General features: G+C 43.1%; 1 protein-coding gene across 11 annotated transcripts in view; it reads right to left on the bottom strand.

The window, feature by feature from the left end:
• ARHGEF3 (Rho guanine nucleotide exchange factor 3) overlaps window positions 1–20,622 on the bottom strand; it is a 343,125-nt gene that overhangs the window by 221,917 nt on the left and 100,586 nt on the right. For all 11 annotated transcript variants that reach the window (XM_021068992.2, XM_084988719.1, XM_084988712.1 and 8 more), the window contains one exon: window positions 4,979–5,045. In XM_021068992.2, the coding sequence (XP_020924651.1) occupies window positions 4,979–5,045 (67 nt within the window). The remainder of the gene's footprint in view (window positions 1–4,978; window positions 5,046–20,622) is intronic.

The raw sequence follows: 20,622 nt of genomic DNA on the forward strand, positions 1-20,622 counted from the left end.
AGGCCAGGGAACGAACCTGCATCTCTTGGGTACTACCTGGGTTCTTAACCCACTGAGCCACAACAGGAACTCCAATAAAATAATTTGCTAACATACACATCTACTAGATGCTAAGGTTCACAAAATCAAGACTATGTCTTATTCAATATGTTCTTTCTGGGGCCGCACCCATGGCATATGGAGGTTCGCAGGCTAGGGGTCAAATTAGAGCTGTCCTACACCAGAGCCACAGCAGCACAGGATCCGAGCCGCATCTGCAACCTACACCACAGCTCACAGCATCACCGGATCCTTAACCCACTGAGCAAGGCCAGGGATCGAACCTACAACCTCGTGGTTCCTAGTCAGATTCATTTCCGCTGTGCCACAACAAGAACGCCAGTGCCAGATTCTCAACCCACTGAGCGAGGTTAGGGATCAAACCTGTGTCCTCATGGATGTTAGTCACGTTCATTTCTGCTGAGCCACGAGGGGAACTGCCAAGATTGTGTCGTATTCAATTTTGCGTCTATGTGATTGAATAAATGCTTATTAACCTTTTATTTTAAAAAGAAATTAAAAAAAAAAAAACTCTTCCTTGGAGCAAATGTCCCTTCCCTACCTCCAGTGGCCCTAGTAGAACTGTCAGTCATGAAACCTTGTCTACCCAGGTCCCTCAGAGAAGCATGTGACCAAAGTCTGTCCATGCTCTTGACCACAGCAATTGGCCAAAGTGTAGCTGTGGGCCCAGAACCAGAGAAATCAGAGTCATATAGGATTTTCCATCTGGATTCTGAAAGCATAAACCTCTCCTTCCTATTTGTGGTAATCCTTCCCTCCAAAAAAAAGTTCACATGCAGTAGAAGATAAGACCAAAATCTCAAGAGTGACAAACTGAGAGAGTACCCCTGGATACAGTTATCCGAAGCCTACCCATCTCAGTCCCCTCAGTCACCTGAATCAATCAATTCCCCTTTCCACCTGAGCTTATTTTGAGTTTCTATCATTTGTAACCAGAAGAGTCCTGACTAATACACTAAACCTTATTTTCCTTATCTGAAAATTAAATGGTTAAGGTTACAAGGTTCAAAGTCCTTTCCAAATTCCCAGAGTTCAGAGATTTCTTAGCAAATGGCCTAGGCAAGAGTCAAAACCAGGCAGTGGATCAAGAGGCAAGACCAGCATGGCCCTAAAATTTGATTGATATTTCATTGAAATCTCAATTCTGGTACCTCAAACAATGCCTCGCACACAGGAGGTCTTGTTAAGTATTTCCTAGTTAACTACAGGCAGTGGCAGGAGTTGTGTTCTGGAGATTTTCACATTTCTGGGGGTGAGTTTCCCCTTCGAGTCCACCTTGGTGACTCTCTCAGCTTGCTGGAGAAGCTGTAGCAAATCTCTCCATAAGGAAAGGAGGAAATTCTGAGCTCAGTGCTGTCCTAACCAGATTCAGAGGCTCTGTCTCAGAGCAAGATACTTCCCAGGACCCCGCCTCTGAGGGTCCTGCTGCTTATTCCCCCGACTCTGTTCTGGTTTTGCTCATGATGTTCCCACTGTAACCATCCCAAGCAAAACCACCCTCTTAGCTTCTCTCCACGAGCATATCCACAGCACCCACGGCCTGCGAGAGATGGCACAGCACCACCCCTTGCCCAGGAGGGTGAGGAAGTCCCAGAGGGTTGGTAACACCCAGGAACCCTGTCTTCTTAGAGGACGAGCATGGGAACCAAAGGACACAAGGTATAATTAACAGCGTCACCTCATGAAAGGGATGCACTTCTTGGTAAGTAGAAAGGACGTGTCAGCCCAGTGTCACCAGCCCTTCCTAGGACTCTCTGCGGCCAAAAACTCTTGCCCAAATAAAGAGAAAACTACAAATGTAGCTTCATGCAGATCTGCAGTGAAAGCTTCTGGGGAACACAAAGAGGGTGTTACAATACAATTCACTCAGCAAGCCTTTCCTTAAGATTACTTTGAAACATCTCTCTCTTTTCTCAAAACGTCTACTCCTTAAGACTCTGACCACCCCCTCTCCTCCCCTTGTGCCTCCTCCTCAGCTCCCTCATGTGTCTCCCTCTTGACTGCTCATCCAGAGCCATGTGGTCCCTTCTTCTCTTGCCTTTTCCTATTCATTCCGCCCCACCCCCATCCTCCAAACCCTCAATTGTCCAGGACCTGGGTGAAGTAACACAGGAATCCTTTTTGTTACAAGCTAAAGAGGAATAGAATTGCAAGTGCTTCTAACAGTTCTCTCTGCCACAATTGCTCGCATGGGGATTCTCAAACCATCCCTTCCAAAGAAAGAAGAAAATGAAATGTGCACAGAACTCGTGCCTTGCCCTAGAACAGCATGCATAGCTCGGTCTAACAGGCCTGAGAGTCACATGTCATTATAGAAACTGTGACAGCTGGATAGTGCCTCCAATGTCTTCTCCGTGGCATTCTGGGGGCTTCTTGTTCTTCAGTTTCAATTACCATAATGGTGGTTACAGAGCATGTCCTGGCTGGGAGTGACAGTGTTTCCTTCCACCCCCACCATGCCGTGGAGGATTATGCTCCAAGCGACAGAGAGATGAATTGGGCCCAGAGGAATCTGGCAACTGACCAGGCCCTGAACCGTCTCCCTCTGGTATGTCTTGAGGTCAGATTGTCTAACTTTACCAAGAAGCTGCAGGGGCTAGAAGAAATCAAAGCAAAGATAGGAGACCAAGATCAACACAACTGACCTAAGAGACTCTATTAAAGCTATTTGGGTAAATCTTACAAGTTGGCTAAGAATTTGAGGGCTGATAGGAAACTGAAGTCAACAAAGCATTAGATTCTGTCATCTACTTGACTGCAATTAACCAGGGGCAATTTGTTCATTTGTTCTCCTGCAGCCAATTACTAATATAAATGTTACCCCTGCAAGGCACCGGGTACCATTTAAACTACCCCTGAAAGAAGGTCCCTAAACCAAGTGTGCCTCTAACAGGTTCCTTTTCAGCAACAAGTTCTAGAAAAATCAGACTTGCGCTCAAAAATTCACAAAACATTTTCCAAGGGCAAACAACTGAATAGGTCTCATGGTCATAGGAAGGGCAATCAACTGTCCCAGCTTGCCCAGGACTGAAGTTTCCCAAGACACAGGGCTTATAGTGCCAAAACCTGGCCAGTCCCAGGCAAACTCGGGACAAATTCTACATGTACCCCAATCCTTGGCTAGTAGCCACTGTTGAATCAGAAGGAAGGATAAGGTACACTCAAGGGAGGTTAGAGAAGGAGAGAAAATAAACACCTTCAAAAAGGCCAACTTGTTCATAGAAGGCTCAATGTCTCTACAGTTCAAAATCGACTACAAAAGTCAACTGTTTCAAAGTGTGTACAAACTATTTTGCCAACAAAGGGGGAAATGCTCCAAACTAACTCCATCAGCTCTCCTTAATGCAGTCTGCACGCACATCAACCCATCAAAGGCTCTGAGAAGTCCTGCAGTGGTGAACATATTAAACTTAGTACCCTCAGGATGTCCCAGGTTTATGTGACCACAGAAGTCTTCTTTCACTTAATGGTTATGATCATCCAACTGAACATACTTTGAGAAATGGGGGTCTTATCCAAAAAACCATGAACAACCTACATTCAGGAAGACATGCACATCTACTTAAGAGGTCTACACATTTCTTTTTGTACTCAGTGAAAAGCATGTATGCTGAAAATTTAGCCAAAAAGAACCATGATCTGTATTTTTGAAAAGATACTTGGAGGGGTTCCCTTATGGCTCAGCAGGTTGAGGATCCAACACTGTCACTGCTGTGGCTCTGGTCACAGCTATGGCATGGGTTTGATCCCTGGTCAAGAACTTCCACATGCCTTGGGCACAGCCAAAAAAACAAAACAAAACAAAAGCAAAAAGACACTTGGGGAATATGACTACGATATATATAGGATATTCAAGATGAATTGAACCAGTAAAAACAGTGCTGAAAAGACTAAAGACTTGAAACATAATCTGAAGTGAATTTTATGTCTGATGGATGTGAGAAATTTATTTAGTCAGTCATTCATTCCATTTATGCATCAAATTAATTAAGCCTGTATGTGCCAGGCACAGTGCTAGGCCCAGGGACTATGGCAGTGAACAAGACAATGGTAAGTTCTTTGATGTTTGGGGCTTTCAATCTTAAATTCAGTAAAAGTATAGGGGTCTATAGGAGGTATCCCTGGGTTAGACTCGGGGTGGTCATGATGCCTTCCCACAGGAGATGATGTCAAGGCTTAGATCCAGTGGATAAAGTGGGTAGGCCAGTGCAATGTGTGTAGGAGTGTGGTGCTGGGCAGCAGAGGACAGTGTTCTGGGCAGAAGGAACAACACTGGTAAAGGCCTGCTATGAAAAAGAGTTCAGAATATTTTCTACACATGCAAGGGACTTGCTCTTGAGGTCATAGCTAGAATTTATTTTAACACACAGAAGAAACTCCATACATTTTGACTATTATTATTATTATTACATAAATGATGAGAACTTTGCATCAAGGGGAGGTTAAATCTGACCCTTCCTACATCTCTCAGGGTCTATGGCTTTGTGACTGGGAGAACTTTATGATTCCCTTTAAAGGCTGTTTCGTAAAGCAAAATAAAAAATCTACATATAAACAGACTGTACATTTAGGATTTCTTTTTCCTTCACTGTGTACTGGTTCTCTCCATGTTTCCAAGAAAACAGCCACCAGCCCCATTTTGTCAACCTTGCCACCTCTTAGCTTCTTCATAAGATGCTTTCAGTAACCCAAGACCTACATGGCAAGCAACCATCAGGTGGTGCTTACTGAACCACTTAGTTTTTTTTTTTTTAATTACACCACAAGTGCTGATGCAAACATGACTTTCCCAGGTGATAAAGTACAGAAGCTTCCTCAGTGGAGACTTTGATCAGAGAAGCCAACCTTGGCAGTCTCCTCTCTGGAGCATCCAGAACACAACACATGACAGCTAGGACTGTCCAGGGAAAACACTTACCCCTCTGAAATTCCAGGCTTTAGGAGATGGAAACATGGGAAAGTTGTTTTGCCGCTGCCGTTTAGGCCTGAAAGAGGACAAAAGACAATACATTCATTATTCATCGGCTCTTCAGAGGCAATCACTAACTTCAGACGCAGCTTTATCAAAAGAGAGATGTTTGAAGAACTGGCCTAGGCAGATGAGGCTGCTGGAGTTTTCTACAGGTCTGCAATCTTTGCAGCCAAACTCATTCCAAACTCCTTCCTAGCCCCCCAGGAGGAAAGCCTCAGAGTCTCTTGAAATAGTCAATCCCTCACCCTTAAAAAATAAAAGAAAATCTAAAATTCAAAAAGCTAGATCAAGCTCCCAACCTTAAGCTGTATTTCTCACACAGAAACGGTCCTCAAGGGAATGCCATCAGGTGATGTTTGCAGCCTAGGAACCCCCGTCATTGCTCACATGCTGGGGAGTGCCTGCACTTTCATGCACCTCCACGCAGGCCACGCTCCAGCTCCAGACTTTTAAAGGGACCATGGACAGGACATGTGGCCGCTGCCTAACAAGTTGGAACTGGCTTACTCACCTACTCATCTCTCCACACGAATCATGCTCCTTAGATGTGATGGAGGCAGCTTTAAGTTGGGTCTACACAAGCGGCAGGTAAACAGTAGAGAAAAGGAGAGATACACCAAGGAGGCTGGGCAGCCCCAGCGAACCAGAAAAACCTTACTTCTGTCTCGTAAAATGAATCCTATTTTGTAGCTGGCAACATATCCACAGGGACACCTTTCACAGCTTGTTTACAGAGTGATACATTACTCCTTCCCCAAATGCTGTCTGTCGATATGGATATTCAACTGTCATGTTTACTTGAAGTACCACCTCACTGAAGAGTATCTCTGACAAAGGCCCACCCTGCACCTGCCCTGAGGTTTTAGTCACTGATGTACCAGGGGTTGGTGGTGTTGGTTTTTAACCTAATACCCACAACTTTTTCTTGGACCTCCCTGTCACAGTCAGCAGGAATGCAAAGGAGGATGCTTATAGTGACAAGTGCACCCTTTGATAAAAATCATCGGGCCTGATAAAAAATCTAGCTTGGCTCTACTGGGAAGAGATAAACAAAATACAAGATAATTCTATAAGAGCAGCAGCTGGCAGGTATTGAGTACTTAAAACAATATATGCTAATACTTCATGTAGCCAAACTCACTGACTCACACTGGGAGCTGAGATGCATTATCATACTCAAAAGATAAGAAAACGGGGCAATTCCTGTTGTGGCTCAGTGGGTTACGAACCCAACTAGTATCCATGAGGATGAGGTTTGATCCCTGGCCTCACTCAGTGTGTTAAGGATCTGGCATTGCCATGAGCTATGGTGTACGCTGGCAACTGCAGCTCTGATTCGACCCCTAGCCTGGGAACCCCCAAATGTGCAGCCCTAAAAAGAGAAAAAAAAAGAAAAAGAAAAGAAAGAGGAGAGAAAAGGGAGACCTAAGGAGAGTGATGCAACTCTCATCACACAGGTGAAATCAGAATTGTGGTCTCAGGTGTCTGATCTCAAATCCCATGGTGTTTTATTAGCTGTGTGACCATGAACCCGAGGCTTAAGCTCTTGAGCATTCACATTCCTGTTTTTCAGTCCTGTTATTTCAGGAGAAATAGCACCCAGTACACAGAGTCAAGATGAGATAAGGGTTCTAACTGCAGTTCTGTCCCTGCTAAGTTCTCAACAGATGTCAGCAGGGTGCCACTCCATCCCCCAAGGCCTGGTTCCAAAGACAGCCTTCAAACAGGGACACAGAACTGAACAGAAGAGCTGGGACAACTCAGCAAAACAGATGGGAACTTCTGCCTGATGTGTCTTTATATCCATCCCCCTTCCTCTGCCTCACCCACACCCACAACAATAAAAACCCAGTCTAATAACATCTCAAGACAAACAGAGAAAAGGTGGGTGGTTATTTAGATTTAATACTCTTCTCTTATTAAGTAACATGTTGGTCTAAGCTCTTCTGAAAAGACATTTCTCCCTTAAAAAAAGAAAAGAAAAAAACCCTTAAGATTCAACATTTCCCCCTAGATTCCACTCCTGGGTTAAATTGAGCTTTGCTCTCCTAATTATTTGATGAGCTTCACTGCTTCCAAAGCAACAACATATACCAGAACATTCTGAGTCAATGTGCCCCTGTTTAATACACTACAATCCACAGAAAATGACAATCACAATAATTAACAGTGATTAAGTTACAGGATGTGCCAGGGACTGTTCTAAATACTCTGCCTACACAATCTAAATCTCACAATAACAATAAGATGGGTTATTATGTTATCCTATAATGTTAATACATGATATACAGGTAGTATTATAATGGTGTTATATAAATATTCTATACGTTTATATGTATGGCATTACATACACTTAAATAATACATTAACCTTGTAATTTTTTCATATAATATATAACATTATGGTATAATGGGAATATTATCATTACCATATTTTTACAGACAGGATAAACTTAGGCTCAGAGAGTTTAAACCACGTGCCAGAAGTCACACAGCAGGTAGGTGGCCAAGGTGGGATTCATACCCAGCTACATCTGAATCCAGATTCAGAGGGTGTAGCCCCTCTCAAATAGAGAAGCCCCACCAAACAGGGCTTCCGTGCTTTTGGAAGAATGCAGCATGGGGGTTCCTTCTGGGAGGACACCAGTTTAGCAGGGCCTCACACTAAAGAGGCCTGGAAGGCAAAGAAAAGGCATCAGAGCAAATCTCTCAATCCAGGGCACTCTCGGGCAACTCAAAGCACCCTTCTCTGCTGGGGAAACTACCAGGAAACCTACCAAGATGGCGAGAAAATGGCTATCCCTAACTGTTACCTCCCCCACCCCTGTGTTGCACCACCAGCCAGGCTTCCAGATCAGTCACTTTGGTGGAGTCCTTTTTACCAATCGAATCTGCCATCATATGTCTCCTGATAGTTTCCTCCACCTCCCCAGCCAAATGCTACCATCCACGTGGCTTTACAGGAAGGAGTCGGGAAACACAACACACACTTCTGAGAAGGCTCCTTGGTGAAACCACTGAGGAAACTGGGCGCAGACAGGACAGCATCTCAACATCAAAGCCGGGTCCAGCCTGTCCTGGGTGTACTTTTTCTGTTTTACAAGCAACTTCTTCTGCACTGTCAGCAAAAACGCAAGGGAGAAAATGGCACTTGGTTCTACAGAAAAAGGCTTTGTGCAGTGGACTTTGTAACAGGGCTAGGAGGCGTTCCCTAGAGTTGTCCAGTCCTCAAGCCCCTAAGTGGCTCAGGTCTGTGCACAGTGTGTACACACGTTGTGAGGAAGCACAGCCCATCCACAGATGTCCGGAGGGCAATGCTGACCGCTAATTATGCACCCCCACCTCCACCTCCATGGAGGGGCTGGCAGGAGCCAGGGCTGGGGGAGGAGCAGGAGAGAAACTGCCAAGAGGGGAGGCACAGCTTCTTGTCAGGAAGGAGGTTACAACCCTAGGGACGGTTGGAAACAAAAGTTATAAACTCTCCACCCTCAGGAGAGCTCACAGCAGAAATGGAGAAATGCCCACAGAAAGACCAGGATTCCAGGTGCATTTAGGGAGTGAGCAGAGATTGAGGTGTGTGTCTCTGAGGCTGGACTCAGAGAGCATAAGCTCAGGAGCAGCAGGCTGCCAAGTTAACAACATGCTGCATTTTCCCACCATGAGAAAACAAATATGGCTCTTTCCCATCACCTCGAGAAGAGTATTGATGACCCTTTCCACAGCATCTGCCAGGAGTGTGGCTTTCAGGCTGCTTCTGCTGCCTACACTGTGAGGGCTAAAAGTGGAGCCAACTGAGGGCCCCAAGAGGGACTCCCTCCCTTCATGCTGGAGGACCTCAACCAGGCTACCTACTCTCTCCTCCCCTTGAGCCTCCACTTTCTCATCTGGAAAGTGGGGATAATAATCTCTTTTACGAAACTGAAACATTAAATTAATGTACTATATAAATGTTTAGCAGAGGGTCTGGCACTTAATAGCTGATCAAATTAGCTGTTATTATTATTGAGAAGGCATCTTCTTTAACCCAGTAAAGGAGATATTATCATTGGCAAGGCCTCATGTGGGAGAGATAATGAAATTTACATCTAATTCTTACAGAGTGGATTAAAACAGAAGTAAAAATAAAACAAAGGCTTTAATGTGCTATGAATATTTTGTTAGGTGACAACAACATGGCCACAAATATGAGTATACTGTAATCATGAAAAGAGACCCATTTTCTCATTCTAATTTCCTGGTCCCACTACGACCTTTTTTCCTTTTCAAAGTTTATCACCTTTGCCAGCATGTTGTGTATATTGTAAATATTTTAATATCTTAATTCTCAACTCAGAGCATCTTGCTAACAAAATTTCCTTGGATTTCTTTTCTTTTGTTTTACCTCTCTCTCCCCATGAAGACAACTATGGCATTACCAGGAAAACCAAACAGCTACACTTTATAAAAGAAATCAGTACCAGGTATTTGTATGCTGACTGGACCACGTAATATGTGGTGGTTTCTTTTGCTTTAAGTGTATTTTAGTTTCTGTTTCTTGGTACCTCATCGAGGATTAAAACCCAATTAGTGTGGGTCTTTAGTCAGGTGAAAACCCAATTCTTCCTGGAGAAGCTCCCTGGAAAGAGGGAGTGTGCAGAACAGAAGGCTCATCACTTTGGCTTGTTTCCTTAAGAGAGTACAAGGGCACTAGCCAGTACCATGTCTCTGTGGTTCACTGAGTCACACTCAGCTTCATTCTATGCATGCCATGGCTACAACTCCAGCTATTTATTACCTGATGAATTATAGGAAAAAAGAATCACTGAACCTCAGAATGCTCAGCTGGTACAATCACTCAGCACCAGCTGCATCCTTTTGGCAACAGTCCTATTGAGAACACCTCCTGAAAAGACAGCCTTTACCCACTGGAGGATGTAGCTGTATCTATTTATGTATTCACACCCACTAATTTCTTCACCAATACTTACTGAGTACCTATGGTATACCAGGTACAATGCTCCATGTTAGAGAGACAGTGGTAAACAAAACAGATGCAGTTCTAGCTTTTAAGGAACTTGCAGAAGGACAACCAGACCAAAAACTGAGAGGGAGAAGGCGGGTGAGTTTTTCAACAGATAGATTAACAGGGAAAGTATTTAAAGAAAAAAAAAAAAAAAGAAAGAGTTGTAGCCAAAGTGGCTCAATCAAGGTTTGAGAAGCCAAAAAAAAGACTCAACCAGATGATGAGAAAAGGGACTGTAGGTGAGGCCACAGGAAAAGCATGCTCAAAGTGCAGGAGGTAAACAACTGATCTTTGAAAAGATAAACCAAATAGACAGAGCTGACAAAACTGATCAAGCTGGGGGTGGGGAGAACACTGAAAAATACTGTTACAGATCAGGGTACAGAATGACAGATACAACACCAAGTAAATGACAAAGGAATGCCATCAACAACTTGATGCCATTAAATCTGACAACTTAAAATGCATACATTCCATTAAAATATATAACTTATCAAAACTATCTCAAGAAGAAAATGAAAGGAGTTCCCGTCGTGGCTCAGTGATTAACAAATCCGACTAGGAACCATGAGGTTTCGGGTTCGATCCCTGGCCTTGCTCAGTGGGTTAAGGATCTGGTGTTGCTGTAAGCTGTGATGTAGGTTGTAGATGAGGCTCGGATCCTGAGTTGCTGTGGCTCTGGCATAGGCTGGTGGCTACAGCTCCCATTCGACCCCTAGCCTGAGAACTTCCATATGCCATGGGAGCAGCACAAGAAATGGCAAAAAGATCAAAAAAAAAAAAGAAGAAGAAAATGAAAGCCTAAAAAGCTCTATAACCAATTTAAAAAAAGAAAGCACCAGGGCAGACAGTTTTGCTGATGAAATCTATAAAACTTTCAAAACAATAAACCAACCTGATCTTTTTTTTTTTTTTGGTCTTTTTAGGGCCACTCCTGCGGCATATGGAGATTCCCAGGCTAGGGGTCGAATCGGAGCTACAGCTGCCAGCGTACGCCACAGCCACAGCAACACCAGATCCCAGCCACGACTGTGACCTAAGCCACAGCTCACAGCAATGCTGGATCCTTAACCCACCAACTGAGGCCAGGGATTGAATATACATCCTCATGGATACTAGTCGGGATCTTTACTTCTGAGCCACAATGGGAACTCCCATAGATCAATCCAATCTTATACAGACTGTTCCACCAAAGATAGAGAGTTCAGAGTTAAGAAGTAGAACTCCAACACATTTAAGCAATTGGAAGTAAAATAGGACAACTAAAATATCTGTGATTAAGACCATATAGAACTATATATTAATGAAAAATCTTCCCCAAAAAAGGAATGAAAATCCAGATTGCAGACAGATGCATGATGGGCTATGATCCTACCTGGAATGCACAAAGTAACACTGTTTATAGCTGCATATATACATAGTAAAAATGTAAGGCTGCAGATAAGGAGCTGTATCACCTGCACACCAGTGATTCCCTCTCAGGAAGGAGAGGGACTGGGTGGGGCACACATAAGGCTTCTTCTCTGCCTGGAAGGTTTCATTTATTCTTACAAAAATTCTAAAGCCAACAAGGCACATTGTTGCTGTCTATTAAGTCTATATGGGGGTACAGAGGTGAATGTTGTAATAGTCTATGTTTAGCTATATGGGTGAAAATTTTTATAATTAAAAATAGTAATAGGGAGTTTCCATCGTGGCACAGTGGTTAACAAATCCGACTAGGAACCATGAGGTTTCGGGTTTGATCCCTGGCCTCCCTCAGTGGGTTAAGGATCCCGCGTTGCCATGAGCTGTGGTGTAGATTGCAGATGAGGCTTGGATCCCATGTTGCTGTGGCTCTGGCATAGGCTGGTGGCTACAGCTCCAATTTGACCCCTAGCCTGGGAACCTCCATATGCTTCAGGTGTGGCCCTAGAAAAGGCAAAATAAATAAATAAATAATAGTAATAAACATGAATAAATTATGGCACAGCTATGCAATAAAATACCAGACATCAATTAAAAATAATGCAGTCCACTTATGCCCTCACCAGCAAAGAGAGACGGTAAAATACAGTATGTGAAATAAGAGTCAGGACAATAGATAAACCTATTTAGGTTTGCACACACACACGTACAGAATCAGCTGTGCACGTGCAGAGTGAGGGCCCTGGAAGAGCACAGGCACCAGCTGTTGACAGTGATTGATGATGTAGCTGGTGTAGGGGGCAGGCAGCATAATTGTGGGCATTATCTTTTATCTTTTACATTATGTATTTTTAAATCATTACTATGGAAACATATTGTGCATATAATGGAAATTACAATAATGTTTATAAAAAGGCTTTGACAGGCAGGGAAGGAGGTTGAGAGTCATGAGACAAGGCTGGGCTGGTGGCCGGGACAGAGCCTTAAAGGCTGGGGTTGGGGGGTACTGGGGCTCCAACTGAAGTTTTAAAGTAGGGAATGACATGATGAGATTTGCCTTTAAAAAGATCCCTCTGGTCAAGAGAGAGAAGGCAGCCAAAGGGATCCACAGTGAAGGCACAGACCTTCTGGGGGGTTCCTGGAGGCATCCAGACCTCCTGTAGTCTCTCTCTCCAGGCACCTTTAAGACTCTGAAGGTGCAGAAGTCATATCTGTTTAGGCTTCTTTCCACCCATCTGCCAGTTATTTATAGAACAGCACTCACTGCTCAGTTGAAATATGTGAGCAATATATGCAATTTAAAATTTTCTATTAGTCACGGTAAAATGGTTTTTAAAAAAGCAGGTAAGTTTAATTTTAATAATATAGTTTATTTAGCCTGATATTACTATCAGTTCAACATGTGATCAACAGAAAAAATATTAGAGATATTTTCACCTTTTTGTGCACTAAGTTTTCAAATTCCACTGAGCAGTTCATCCTTGCAGCACATCTTAATTGGCACTGGCCACGTTTAAGGAGATCAGTAGAGGTAGGTAACAGGTGCCTACCAGCACAGTTAAAGAAACATAGCACATGCAATTTCAAAGAGCCTCAGACTTTGAAAATCCACCGCTCTATATCTCGGCGGTGAGTGACCAACCAAAATGTATTGAGACCCACATGAAAAGTAACATACTCTCCAAAAAGATTTTTGTATCCATCTGGATTCAGAAACATTCAAAAGAGCAAGCTACTTTACAAAGGGTTTAAAAACGGAGCCTTGGAGTTCCCATCGTGGTGCAGTGGTTAACGAATCTGACTAGGAACCATAAAGTTTCGGGTTCTATCCCTGGCCTTCCTCAGTGGGTTAAGGATCCGGCACTGCCATAAGCTGTGGTGTAGGTCGCAAACGTGGCTCAAATTTGGTGTTGCTGTGGCTCTAGCATAGGCCAGCAGCAACAACTCGGATTAGACCCCCTGGCCTGTTAACCTCCATATGCCATGGGTGTGGCCCTAAAAAAAGACATAAATAAATAAATAAATATAAAAATAAAAATAAAATGGAGCCTCTAGGAAAACCAATGGAGATGATCCTTAGGTCACATCCCTACTTGAATGGAGCAATAAATGAAATTCTTCCCCAAACAAATGTCTAAGATCTGTTCTAAATAATGGAGACCTGCTCTATCCAAACTAATTCCCGAATTAACTAAAAAGAGACTGAAATAATTTTTTAAACCCATGAAATAATTATATTTGTATTCCCTTCTTGTTCAGGTTATTTACTCATTATTTTTTGTGGTTTTATTTATTTATTTATTTATTTATTATTATTATTTTTTAGAAGTTAGGGTTTTTGTTTATTTATTTATTTATTTATTTTTGTTGTTGTTGTTGTTGTTGTTGTTGTTGTTGCTATTTCTTGGGCCGCTCCCGCGGCATATGGAGGTTCCCAGGCTAGGGGTCAAATTGGAGCTGTAGCCACCAGCCTACGCCAGAGCCATAGCAACTCGGGATCCGAGCCGCGTCTGCAACCTACACCACAGCTCACGGCAACGCCGGATCATTAACCCACTGAGCAAGGGCAGGGACCGAACCCAACCCGCAACCTCATGGTTCCTAGTCGGATTCGTTAACCATTGCGCCACGACGGGAACTCCCTTATTTATTTATTTATTGGCTGCTCCTGTGGCATGTAGAAGTTCCTGGGCCAGGGATCAAATCCATTTCACAGCAGCAACCTGAGCCATTACAGTGGCAATGCAAGATCCTTAACCTGCTGTGCCACAAGGGAACTCCTATCTATTCATGTATATAAAAGGGATGTACTTTTTGCTACTGATATGTAAAGGCTCTTTATATGTTCAGGATACAACATGTAGCAAAGTATCTAGCACACAGCCAGTACTCTAGTAAATATATTAAAAAGGTATAACATTTCATCAAAGGATGAATGAAAGTGAATAAACAAAATGTTACATATGCATAAAATGGAATAGTATTCAATCATAAAAAAGAATGAAGCACTGATACAAGCTACAACATGGAACAACCTCGAAAACACTATGCAAAGTGGAAGAAGCCAGACATAAAAGGCCACATATTGTATGATCCCATTTATATGAAATACCCAAAATAGGCAAATCCACAGAGGCAGAAAGCAGACAAGTGGTGGCCAGGGGCTAAGGGAAGAGGGTGAATTCCTTTTGAGGGGATAAAAAAAAAAAGTCCTGGAATTAGATAGCGGTGATTGATACACAACATGTGAATGAATATAATGCCAAAGAATTATTTCATACTTAAAATTGTTAATACAATGTTATATGTAGTTAACCACAATTTTTTAAAAGTGAGGGTAAAGATATCTTTAGGCAAAATAAAAGATAGACATCTTGTGGAAAACATCTTCATGAAATAACAATGCAAACTAAAATGCTATTAACTACTCCAGAAAAGGGAATGATGTAAATAAAAGCCAGGAGAACATTCTGTGAGGCCTGGGAATTGACAAAAATGGTTTAAATGTGAAGTTTTATCAGTACTGTGAGAAATCAGCCCTACAAGTCCCTGTTTCAGAGTCACATATTTATGTGAATCATTCAACAATGATAAAAATTCCCATACTCTCTGGCTTTCTGTGCTTCCTCCCACTTTCCACCCCCAGCCTGGTCCTTCTGTTCAGAGATCCTGCAGCAACACCCGTTACATCTTCTGCTCCCTTCTCACAAGCCATTCTGCTGTGTTTCTTTTTTACACTTGAACTTCCTGCAAAGCTTTTATCTTTAGGACAACATTTCACGGGTGCAATCTTCCAGAAAAACTGCTGTTGGTCAATTTGAAAGATTCTCGGGTGGTGTTATAAAGGGGCAGCTTGGCACAGGAGTTAAGAACACAGATGCTGGAGCCAGCTCTGCCATTCGTTAGCTGTGTGACACTGGACAAGTGACCTAAACATTCTGTTCCTACTTCCCCTTTCTGTAAAATGGAGGTAGTAACAGGATTCCCTTATAGTGCTGTTGTGAGGATTATTTGAGTTAACACACGTAACACTCTTTGCTCAGAAAGTGCCTATCTAGGATCCAGAAGGTAGAAAGGTAATTTCTTTTCTTTTTTTGGCTGCCCCGCAGCATACAGAGGTTCTAGGCCAGGGATCAGATCCAAGCCACAGCCTGCAGTAGCACCAGATCCTTTAACCCACTGTCCTGGGCTGGAGATTAAACTGTGTCCTGCTGCTGTAGAGACCCCACCAATCCCATTGCACCACAGCAGGAACTCCACAAAAAGTGCATTTAAAGAGTTATCCTCATTCTGGGTGATGAAGTGGAAGGCCAGGGAGTATATAGTTTGGACTCATTGCTGTCCCTGCACTCTGTTAATAGAACCTTAATAAATAGCTGGAGAATGAATACACAGTGCTTGCCCTAGGAGGCCTGTGGTCAACAGCCTCACAGAAGAGCCTTATATACATGCTGACAGAGCATGAATATAACCACATGCACTTGTGGGAGAGGGAGGACAAGTTCCACAGTTGAGAGCATCTCGGGTGGCCTTCTGCAGGCTGGGCATGGACCCAGAGAGAAACCTGGGATGGGACTGTGGATCTGCCCCCGTCTCATGACCCCCAGGCTGAACTGGATCCTAGATAGGCACTTTCTGAGCAAATGGTCTTCAAATTCCAGCCAGCTCCTCGGGCCAGAACTGTCCAAATGAATAACCCTGGCAAAAAGGCAGGAACTCTGGCCACAAGGGGGGTCAGGCTCTAACATGACAGCTTTCCCAGGGCATCTTGGAGCACTTTGGATTATACATGACTTTCACCTTCCTAACCCCACTGAAGTTCCCTTGCTGTCTCCTCATCCAAGAAAAAGTATCTGCAAAATGCCATAACTGCTCCCAGCAAACCAAACTCCAGACATCATCCTGTCACGACAAATACACTAAGGCTGTTTCCACATTTCAAGTCCACACGTTGTTCATTCACTCTTCTGTGTGTTGGGCAAGTACCACAAACCTTTCTAGAACAATGTAAGGCCCCCAAAGAGAGACAACAGTAACACAAGGTGGTCAGATAATGGGCTCTGCAGCCTCCGAGACCTGGGTTCAAGCCCAAGCCCACCATGTATCCTTAGGTACCTTGTGGAATTTGCTCAAGACTTAGTTCCCATTTAACACAGACATGACAAGACTTAGACTTCCTAGGGTTGCCATGAGGAGTAAATGAGTAATTTCTGCAAAGTGCTTTGCATGCTACCTGGCTCATACTGTGTGCTTGATAAATGTTAGCTCTAAATACCTGCAGAGTGTCTATGAGGTACCAGGCACTGTTGTAGGCATAAGAGATGATGCAGAGAGTAAAACACAGTCCCTGTTCTTTTGGCGCTTACATCAGGAGGTGATAAGTTCTACAGAGAAAACCAAAGCATGGTAGGGGACTAGAGATAGTGGGAGTAACTGGCATTTCCTATGGGGTGTTCAGGGCAGGCATCTCCAAGAAAGTGGTGTTAAAACAGAGACCTAAAGGGGAGGCGTGTCTTAGATGGACAGAATAGCATATGCAAGGTTCCTGGGGCACAGCTAAGGGGCAGTAAGCCTGGTACAGCCGGAGTAGGGTACGTGAGTAAGCAACAAGCAGAGAAGGTCATGAAGGGGCAGGAACCAGATGGTAAGGGTCTTAATAGATGACTGCAAGGTCTTTGGATTTTAGTTTGAGTGAGACGGAAAACCCACAGGAGGATTCTGAGCAGAGAAAAAACCTGATCTAAGGTTTGTTTTGTTTTGTTTTGTTTTTGCTTTCTTTCATTTTATTTTTTTATCATTTATTTACATATATATATTATTTTTTTTTCTACTGTGTACAGCATGATCTAAGTTTTAAAAGGACTCTTCTCAGTGCTATGTGGAGAAAATAGCTTTAGGGATGAGACAAAGGGCAGGAAGGAGGTGAGGAGGTGAGGGACAGCAGGGACTTGACCGAGATGATGGCAATGGGGTGGTGAGCACTGACAGACTTAGGTACATATTTGAAGGTAGGGAACAGGGTTTGGAGAGTAAACTAAAAGAGAAGGAAAGGGAGCTCTCAGAATTTTAGCCTGAGCAATTGAGAGGGTGGAGAAGACTTACGGGAACGGCAGATTTGGGGACAAAAATTAAGAGCAGACCTATCATGTTGGAAACGCCACAGTTGCATGAGTATGGATCCCCACATGGAGATGTGGTGTCAAGAAGTATTTGTAAGACTTTCTGGAACTTTCTTGACATCTCCAGTCAAACAGTACAGGTCAACAGAACTGCCCATTCCTGACAGGATGATGTGGAAGACAAGGAAACACATACCCAAATGACCCCATATGGAATGTTTCAGTACCTTCCTTTGACAAAAGAAACTAGAACTAATACTAGTTGGCATGTATTTAGCATGAAAATAACATGTTTCCCAGTCACTCCTCACTGGCATTCCGATCCGCATCATCAGTGCATGGATGGGTTCTTGTTGGCAGCACCGAGGTTCAAATATTCAAGCTGTCAGCTGGTCTAATTAGCAGAAATCACAGAATATTTTTGAAGAGATGTTCTGTAACAGAGGTCTTTCCGAAATCCAATTTAAGAAATCTATTTTTTTCAGTCTCCAAGTACTGATCTGCAAGTGATGTTTCTAAAGTGTCTAGGGGTTGCTTTCTAAAGCAAAAGGAGCATTCTCCCTCTCCCCACATGCATCCATCTGAATTACGGCACATTTGCAATGGGAAAGGCTTCATTACAACCTAAGGAAATCCACATCCTGCACCTCCAGGTCACAGCCGGGCAAAGAGCGGCCTCGCGTCCCTCCGGAAAGGATAATTAGTTTTCTACCCTTTAATCAAGGAGAGCAGATTGTTGTTTTTCTAAAGTTTTGCCTGGGGAGAGCCTGTTCTTTCCCGAGCATATGTTTTTCTAACCAGGACTCCTTGTTTGTTCCCTACTTTCCTGTGAGCCAACACTGGGAGCCCTCCCTTGTCTGAAATGAGAATCTGGAGCTCTCCATTGATGAGAGCCACTGGCCCCTCAGCTCCAGGGATGTGGAATCAGGTCACGATTATCCCAATTCATCAGCACCACTGACCTTTGCCTTGTGGACCAGGAGAATCCTCAACTTCTTGTCATTGAGATGACATTTTTAAGGTTTAAAAATGCTTATTATGTGCCAGACATGTTCTAAGTGCTTAATAAATGTTAGCTCATTGAATGCTCAAAATAATTTTATAAGTAGGTACTTCTATTATTCTCACTTTACAGGTGAGGAAACTGAAGCTCAGAGAGGTTAAGTGACTTATCCAAAATCACACAGCTAGGAGGTACAGACCCAAGATCCAAACCCAGGCAGTCTGGTTCCAAGAGAACATGAATAGAGAGAAACAGATGTTAAAACCATTGCAGAGGCAGTAACAACAGAGGAAAGGAGGCAGGAACTAAAATGCTTACTATGCACCAGACTCAAAGTCAGTGTTACAGGGTTGGTTCCTCTTTTCATGAAGTACAATTGGACTTTAACAATAATAACAATAAAGGTCCGAGATTAGACCTATTTTTTGAGTTTCTCTACATCTGTAAGTAGCAATCCATGCAGACTAATTGGTATACATCCATTACACTTTGATGAAAGTATAATTCTAGTTAAAATATCTTATTTTTGTAATTTAATTTAACTAAGTTTTTCTTTTTATGGCCACACCTGTGGCATATGGAATTTCCTCGCTGAATTGGACCTAGCTGCCAGCCTATGCCACGGCACTGGCAACACTGCATTTGAGCCAGTTCTGCAACAGATGTTGCACCTTGTGGCAATGTCGATCCTTAACCCACTGAGCAAGGCCAGGGATGGAACCCACATCCTCACAGAGACATCACAGAGTCCTTAATCTGCTGAGCCACAATGGGAACTCCAGTTAAAACATTTTAATAGCTGAGTTTTCTTAATGTTTTAAATGGATTTGGATCAAATAAACCTTTAGAAGGCATTTTTTAAAAACCACCTTAACTATCTTTCCAATTTTTGTCTTAAAATAAAAATTAAGAGAAGTCCTTGGAATCGTTCTATCAAACTCTATACAAATCAGAGACAAAAAGGAAGAAGATAAATTCATGTTTTTTGAAACTTGGAAGCTCTAAATGAAAAATTATATTGACAGATACCATATTCTCCCAGCTCCTCTCCAAGAGGGGCTCCATGAGTTCTTTTCGCCCAGAGAGGAGCAGAAGAAAGTCTTCACAATTTTTTCAATAAGATATTGATCAGAAGCTAATAAATCAGCATGGAGGTGGCCCAACACCTCCAAACTGAAAATCACAATCCTAAAAATGAGTCCTCAGAAATGGGCATCTCTAACAAATGTTCTGTTGAATCAAACTCCCAAAACACCCCAAATTCTTAAATTAGCCAGCATCGCTTAAAGCAGTTTATTGACTCTCTGATACAGGACCTACCGCAGTCTCCAAGGTAATTAGAAGCTCCTTAAATGCTGTTTTTGGCAGTGACTGGGGCCACACATAAAAACATGTTTATTCCGAAACTGTCGGTGAAATATGGTGCTGGGGGCTGGACCACGTCAGACTTGCTATAGTATATGTGCATAAAAAGGAAAGGTAACGCCAAGGACACCGTTCAAAGGGAGATTATGTCATCACTATGACAAAGAGCAAGCCACCCCCAAAATCCTGGGTGAGCGAGGATAATTCTGAGTAAGAGAATTACTCAGAGTAAGAGAAAATCTGAGTGAAAGAGGGAAACATTATTGCTATTTTAATAATATAATAATAACGGTACTGTGGTTTTTAAGTAGATTAATTCATTTTCATGGGGGTCCTGAGAAATAAGGACCATAACCATGGAGAAGGCAGAAGCATTGAGAAGTTAGACTTGGAACTGCCCCCATGGTTGCTAGAGGTCAGGGCTAGACAGTCCAATTAGAGGATGACGCCCCCTCTCTGCTCCTGAGTCCTGCCAAATTGCCTAAGGATTTTCTGGCCACCTAATCTACAAGAGCTATAAATGGGGGAGAGAAAAATTAACCATGTTGATCAGTTATGTACTATTTAACAATTATTTCTATCAAACATGGTCCTTCTGAAGCACAGGGCACAGCAAGCCCCCAGTCCATTGTCTTGGATACCTTATCTTCCAGCTCACCAGCTGGGCTCCAGTGGGAACATGGCTGGCACTTGCA

The sequence above is a fragment of the Sus scrofa genome, chromosome 13 (assembly GCF_054392235.1).
Source record: "Sus scrofa isolate SSC_HxYL_T2T_F1_AM1 chromosome 13, Sscrofa_HxYL_maternal_Yorkshire_Landrace_v2.0, whole genome shotgun sequence".
Lineage (NCBI taxonomy): Eukaryota > Metazoa > Chordata > Mammalia > Artiodactyla > Suidae > Sus > Sus scrofa.